This window comes from Lottia gigantea (genome assembly GCF_000327385.1).
Source record: "Lottia gigantea unplaced genomic scaffold LOTGIsca_2, whole genome shotgun sequence".
NCBI lineage: Eukaryota > Metazoa > Mollusca > Gastropoda > Lottiidae > Lottia > Lottia gigantea.
The window spans coordinates 2,949,817-2,957,824 of NW_008708400.1; the positions used below are offsets into that span (position 1 = coordinate 2,949,817).

At 31.6% G+C, this 8,008-nt stretch overlaps 1 protein-coding gene across 1 annotated transcript; it reads left to right on the forward strand.

The window, feature by feature from the left end:
- Nucleotides 1–717: 717 nt before the first annotated feature.
- LOTGIDRAFT_103711 (hypothetical protein) lies at nucleotides 718–6,384 on the forward strand (the record flags this gene model as incomplete). Its single annotated transcript, XM_009053301.1, has 15 exons — nucleotides 718–868; nucleotides 1,268–1,344; nucleotides 1,647–1,704; nucleotides 2,170–2,327; nucleotides 2,642–2,719; nucleotides 3,013–3,054; nucleotides 3,194–3,268; nucleotides 3,525–3,600; nucleotides 3,834–3,943; nucleotides 4,545–4,700; nucleotides 4,853–4,922; nucleotides 5,149–5,304; nucleotides 5,522–5,622; nucleotides 5,891–5,952; nucleotides 6,240–6,384. Coding segments are annotated over 15 exons (1,515 nt in total), but the record flags the coding sequence as incomplete, so codon positions are not given.
- Nucleotides 6,385–8,008: the final 1,624 nt, after the last annotated feature.

An 8,008-nucleotide genomic window follows, 5' to 3' on the forward strand; every position in this document is an offset into this window, starting at 1 on the left:
CGAATTAGATATCAACGATAATTTGTAAAAGTATGAATAAAATGTATAGCATACTATCTAGGTTGATATGACTGTAAGTCGCAGGATGGTTATGGAGAATTCTTAACTTTTCTGGCTCACCGGTGTTTTCATTGTGTTGTTTTCACGTTTCGAGTCAGACGCACGAGCTTTGTGCACTATATAACGCGTTGTAAAATCGCTGTATTTATTCCTTGTGATATTTCAATTACTCTCTGGCTTTGAAAGAAAGTATATTATTGACTTGTACTAGTTTTTCATGCTCTAAATCGTTTGTTTTTGAAAATGAAAAAAACGCCGGCATTGGATTCGTACACATTTTCAAATTGATAATAAGAAACGAAATCTACAACTTTCATTCATAAAGCTGTGCACATTACCTTTAAAAACTGAACATTTCCACTAGACAAAAATCCAAGCATTGACATTGACAATTTTCAATCAAACATCTGTTGTTGCAGTTCCATTTAAACTATGTCCTTGTATTATATCAATAGCAGCTTTTGCGATATTGATGTCACAAAACTCTTACTTAAAATGGAAACACATGAGCTACAGGGGTCTTCATGAAAATTTGAATGATGCAAATTGATAATAAAGGGTCCCTGATATGCCTAAAAAGTTTAGAAAACCCTTTTACAATCCATTTAAGACAAATGAACAGGACGTTATTTATATCTGATATGCACTTTATTTATAGTTAGTAATGAAACCCCGGAACATCCTGTTATTTCACCAGTATCAGGACATGTTTTTGAAAAAAGGTTAATTGAGAAATATATACAAGAAAATGGAACAGACCCTATGAATGGAGCTGAACTTTCAGTTGATATATTGATAGACATTAAAGGTGAGTAGAATTCTGGTAATCTTTCACTTTTGTGGTTTTGTGGCTCAATCCATCCCTGACCTGTAATTGGTAGGTAAGTATTGGTTACATTACTACATTGTTTATCAAAATTCAAGTTCCTTAACTAAGACAGTAACTGTAGCTGATCTATTAGTTTTAAATGTAAATTCAAATTTGTTAACAAATTAATGAACATTGGTTAATTGAAAACAATTATTCATTGGCTTATATAAGCTGATGCTCACTAGTAATATTTTTCTACTAAAAATTTTGCTAATGCCAATGAAATGTTCAGAATTTCAATTGTTCAATCAAACTCATCCACGTCTTTCTTGTAAAATTTATTTTTTTTCTGAATGTTATCAGAAACATATCTTATTTACAATGTTGTTATTTCAGTGTCACCATTAGTTAAACCTAGACCACCATCAGCTACTAGTGTCCCTGCTATACTTAAATCCTTACAAGATGAATGGGTTAGTTTTAAATTGATGTTTCTGAAAATATACGTTCACTTAAATATAAATCATGTTTTGTTGATATTTGATCACATCATCTCAGCTAAAGTAAATCAAATTGTTCAATTATTATTTATCATTCTAATCTGAAAATGGTCAAGAGAATGTTGTCAAATTTTATGGTAAGCGCTCAGCTAAGTCATTTCATTGTCAAGAGACACTATACTGTACAGTGTTTCTATTGTCAACTGTTTGCTTATGTTCAGATGTTGGCCAAAACCAAATATTTATATAATTGAAAGCATATATTTTGATTTCAGGATGCTGTTATGTTACATAGTTTTACTTTACGACAACAGTTACAAACAGCTAGACAAGGTCAGTACAGATTATAACAAAGGCCCTATGATTAAGTCAGAGATGAATTTAATTGTGTAGAAACAACCAGATATTGTCAAAATCATTTGCGCTGAATGTAATAAAAGTAGCTGACTTGTCTTTGTTGCCAGGGAGAAATTCATGTAATGCTAACTGTATTCAAGATACTGAAATTTAAATATTGAAGGAAGATCCATGCTGAATATAATTTGTCACCCCAAAAAACACACTTAATTTGACAAGTTAGCTCTTCCAATTAGTCACATTAATAAAGGTTCATAATGATTGAAAGTATGTGTTGATAAGTTCAACAGGAAGTTCAGTGGTTGATGACTGATACTCAATTTCCAGCCTTAAAATATAACTGTAGTTCATTATATTGTAGCAAATTACAATTAATAGAATTAAATTAATATTAGTTTCTTTGAGTCAAATTGTGGTGAAAATAGTTGTTTTGTATTTCAGAATTGTCTCATGCTTTATATCAACATGATGCAGCCTGTCGTGTTATTGCTAGATTAACTAAAGAAGTCACAGCTGCCAGAGAGGCTTTAGCTACATTGAAACCACAAGCTGGTATAACTGCTGGTGCTCCAGGATATGCTCCACCTTCTCAAGCACCAGTAAGTTTCTACTTATTGTTTTCAATTTAAACACATGGATTCAGAAAACCCTAACAAACTTATTGCTTAGATGATCAAGCGCAGAAAGCATACTCTGTATCCATAATAAAGTTCATGTAGAAGACATGCATTTTACAGAAGTCACATTGTTATTGAAGCTCAATAATAGTGAATGATTAAAGAATTTTTAAACAGCTTAAGGTTTTCTTTTATTTCTGAAATCTCTTGCACTTTTTTCCTGACTTTACCTGATTTTTATCTCAGAATTTTCATAATCTTTACATGTATTTAATCTTTGAATTTCTGTTTTCTAGGCCTATGCTGCTGAGGCAGGTGCTGAAGCTGTTCAACCAATGGAAGAAGCTGGTATGAGTGAGGAGGTTATTCAGAAGGTAAGACAAACACAGTGGCATCAGAATGTACGAAATATTGTTGTGTGCATTACAGCTTGTGAGGTTCTTTATGAGTTGGAAAACAGAAAAGAATTGGCTCCTTGAACTTGATCAAATAACCTTCAAAGCTGTATGTGGTAGCCATATTTCGCCTATTTCTTAAAACAGGTTATGGCTTACAAACTCACATTAAATGTCTCCATGTACACTTAGTGCTATTCATAATAATGCCATGAATAACTCTAATGGCTCTTTTTATGATTAAGATTTAAAACGTTCTGTTTATATTGTAGTTATTAGACAAGGCTACACTGCTAACAGCTGAACGTAAAAAGGTAAGTTCTATTAGTTTTTGTCAATTCTTCCCATTATTGTGAAAGGTCCTGAGATAATGCTACTGAAAGTACAAAATCTATCTCAATATAAAACCTTCAAAGTAAAAACTGATTTGAAAGTTGTATTTATATTTCATAGAGAGGTAAACAAGTACCTGATGGATTAGCTACAGTAGAAGATATAAGATCATATAGACAGTTGGCTTCACATACTGTAAGTTGTATATTTTCATTCAAGATTATTTGTCTTCAATTTTTGTTGTCAGTCTAATCAGAATTGGTATAAATAGTTAAAAAAGCTGTAATTTGACACCAAACTAGAAATATCTGAAGCAGTAAGCATCCTTTTATTCTAATTGAATATAAAGATGCATGCAATATCAAATTCTTTTTAAGTTGTCTAAAATTATTAATTTACCTTGCTTTGTCTCGATATGTGTTATTTAATAATGTGCTGTATTTATTTATAGGGTTTACACAGTGCTAGTGTGCCAGGTATATTGTGTTTAGATATGTGTTTAAAAGATACTTCAAGAATTGTTACAGGTACAGTGTGATATAATAATTGTAATTTGAACTATCTCTCAATATTTGTAGGAATGCATCAAAAATTGCTGGCAATGGTATAACCAAATAACATGGGTGCTAAAATGAAGAGTGTAATGAATGCCAGTCTAGCTCAGTCTTGGCTTCAAAATATTCTTACTTGGGACTTAATGTACTTAGCTATCAACTAAACAAGAATAATACTATTTTGAAAATATTGTATATGATTATAGGTGGTAATGATAAGAATGCTGTAGTATTTAATAAAGATACAGAACAAGTAATGGCTATATTAAAAGGACATACTAAAAAAGTTACTAGTGTTATATATCACCCTGAAGATGTAAGTACTGTATTCTTCCTTTTATACGCCCACCTCTCTCTATGTGAACGTATATTGTCGGCACCCCTGTCCGTCCGTTGGTCCATCTGTCCCTCAACATTTTCTTGTAAAAGCTCTAAAAAGTAGATTTTGTGATGGAATCAAATGAAATATGTGTATACATATTCATAAAACGAAGATCAAGTTCGAATTTGAGCTATTTTCAACCGTTAGAAGCAGAGTTATTGCCCTTGCTCCAAAATCTTGAATATATTCCATCTGCAATGCCGTGGTGGGTGTATATGGCTTTGGTCCACTATCTTTTAGCTTGTTTTGAAATTTTGTTTAATCATGTACATAAAAGAAGGGCGTAAAACCTTTAATTTCCTCGGATATGTGGTAGATTTGGCAGGTGATGGCTGAAATCTTTTTGTCAGTGGAATTTATTATGGCCATTCACCTTACAGTGAACAGTACGGCTGCCAATTCATGTCATATTAATTGAAATATACATTCCCCTCCCCGTCTGAAAGATCTATAGACTATAGAGTAGTTTACTGAAATATAAAGACAGGGTTCCTATGAGATTTAGATTGGTATCAGACGAGATATTTTATTTCAGGAAATTGTTATATCAGCCTCACCAGATTGTTCTATTAGAGTATGGGGTGTACAGACAGCTCAGTGTGCTCAGTTAATACGTGCCCATGAAGCCCCAGTTACTGGTATTAGTTTACATGCTACTGGTGACTATCTGCTCAGTTGTTCCACAGACATGGTAAGTCTTTGACTTAATTTCATAACAAAGGTGCCAATCTGCTTTGCACATATTAGAAAATTTCAAATAATTCTGAATCACATAATGACATATAACAAGGCTACCTTATTTTGGCTTTAAGTCGAAAAATGATTTTCTTTAATATTTTCCAGCACTGGGCATTCTCTGATATCAGAACTGGAAGAGTTTTAACTAAAGTAACTGATACATCAACACAATCGGGTGAGTGTTAAACATATCTTTTTAGGGTCCCGGGTGTTTGATTTCAAATGAGGATGAGGTGGTTGTGTCTTTTGATCCTAGACTCAATCATTGTATTTGTCAGATCTTTACTGTGAAATTAACAAATGCTTCTCTATTTCTAGATTAATGCTCACATCATCATCTTCTGCAGTGCCATTCATATTAGGTTTTTTGTAGATAATGGTATATTTTATTTCAGCTCCAGCTTTAACTTGTGCACAGTTCCATCCTGATGGTTTAATTTTTGGTACTGGTACTGAAGATTCTGTTATTAAGATTTGGGATTTGAAAGAAAGAACTAATGTAGCGAATTTCCCTGGACATCAAGGACCTGTTACTAGCATTGCATTTTCTGAAAATGGTGAGTATGTTTTAGAAAAGAAGAAAATGGTCAATTTTTACCTTTTTTTCCAAAACAAATCATACTTCTGAAGGTGATAATTGAAAACCCAATATGATGTCACTATTTTGAAAAAACCTGTAGATTGTTGTACAATGGGAAAGGATTGTCTCTATGACTTTATTCTGAAGCGTTGATGTGTGACGCATATGATAATTTTACATGTTATTTTATTCAGGTTACTATTTGGCTACGTCTGCTGAAGATTCTGTTGTTAAATTGTGGGATTTGAGGAAACTGAAGAATTTTAAGACAATTCAGTTAACTGACAAATATGAGGTAAGATACTGAAATCTAGAACTTTTGGCTGTAAATGATTATAAGTTGGTTATGTTGCTGGATATTGATAACCCTTCTACAATGCAATGCGTATAGCAATATGATGTATGAGACATTTTATCTTAAAAGTTGCAATGATTTTTTTTTACTCCATATTTTTAGACACTCGTAAATTGTAGTATTTTTATTGTACTTAAATATCCACTAAAACATTTATGTTCACAAATGTTAATTCCATCTGTAATATTTTCTAATATCTATTCATCAGGTTCGCTCATTAAGTTTTGATCAAAGTGGTACCTATCTGGCTGTTGCTGGTTCAGATGTTAGGTGAGTTAGTTTTGATGAATTTTATTCATGCAATTAAAAGCCAATTCAGAGTTATTGTTAAGCAGTTATATATGCCTGCTTTTCTTGATCTTCTGATCCTTTAGTGAATGTGCATTAATACTGGATAAATGTTGCCTTGAAAACAGAAATTCATTAAATTTCTACAAAATGTGCATATATGTAGCAAAATTTAGTATTTTTGAAGATCTGCTGTTTCAAGTATGAAAATATTATAGTTATGATCATGTGCAAAGATCAAAAGTAAAATGTGATATTTGTTTTTTTAGAGTATATCTATGTAAACAGTGGAATGAATTGGCTATATTTAATGACCATACAGCCACAGCTACTGGTGTACAGTTTGGTACCAATGCTAGATACGTTTCATCAGCTAGTATGGATAGATCATTGAAATTCTTTGGACTACCTTAATCCTCAAACTTCATTATTGTTGTTGATAGAAAATGCTATTGTTGGCTTTTACAATATAATCTATTCTATATTTGGGCCAGAAATTACAATTATTCATAACAAAATATTCTAAAAGGGGGTGTGTGCGAAAGCTTTGCAATAATTGTCATAAAGTTTACACATATAACATTCTCTTGGTTCTAGATAATATTTAAAAGCTAGGAACATACATTTGTCAAATTGTAATATCAATTGTTTTTGTAAAAAGTTTGTATCTAAATAGTATGTAATTTTAAAACATTTCCAAATTATTGTCATTTTCATCTCTCAGACAATTCAATATTATGATAGTGCTATCATTGATCTTTTTTTTCATATAATCAAAACTATTAGTCATCTTGTATTATTTTGTCTATATTTTGTGAACAAGCTTTTATGAAATAGGTTCATGTTATTCTAGTATCAATATTAGCTAATTACAAGAACTTTTTGTCAAGACTCCAAATTCCAGTGTTGAATTATTGATAGTTTATTGAAGTTGAGTATCCGCTTTCTGCCTGTGTGAGCCATTCTGGCTCATTCAAGTGTGACATAGTATCTATTGGACTGAGTAAGCGCTTCATATTTGACATCTCATTTTATCAAAATGTGACATTTTTTAAACCAAGTAAAAGACCTGTTATTGACTGCAAATTATGTTTCTCATCTGTATATTGCTTTTATAAATCACTGTTGGATCCCTTCACATGCTCATGCTTTTAAAGCTTAGTAGGATTTCAGATCTTGCACAATTTGATTATTCTAACAGCAAATCTATATGTTCATTATTATGTTACATACAATTCATTATAAAATAAATTCATTTTGTAAAGAGACTTCTCAATCAACTATTAATCAATTATTGATGGATACTTCAGAAATGTGCATCTGTAATAATTATCTTATTTATCTATAACTTGAACTTCTAATATGCCATAAGGATTTTTGAGATGCTGTCATTGATTGTAACTGGCGGCCAGTTGTAAGCATTTGAATAAGCACCATACGTAGATGCAGTTTACACCACTGTCATGCTTCTATACAGGGACATCTGAATGTCTCTTATGAGTAATACTTCAAGTTGCACATTAAAGATACCTAAACAGTTGGGAGAAAGAATAGAATATTGTTGTTAAAATTTATCTCACTGATAACTGCATGACACTTCTTCATTTTGAGCAGTAAGACACTTCTGAATTCTAGGACAGTACACATTACTATAGCTAAAGATTGGCAATTTGAACCTAGGAGATCTATTATAATCATGGGCATAACATGTAATACTGAATTTGTACATGAAAAAAAAAATTCTATAGTAAGAAAAGAGGTTGTAATAAATAATAATAACAGTACAGCTATAACACAGGTACAATATTTAAGACTTAATAAATATCAATGATATTGTACATGTTTGATGACTGACAAAAAACGCATATCAAGCTTATCAAAAAGCTAGAATGAAATTAACAGTAATCACTGTATAAGATAACAGAATAGAATAGCTATCATTACCTTGATTACCTATATAGAACAGTTTTTAAACTGAATTGATTATTACGGAGCCCCTTAGACACAATTTTCCATACTTTTAACAAATATTTCGTTT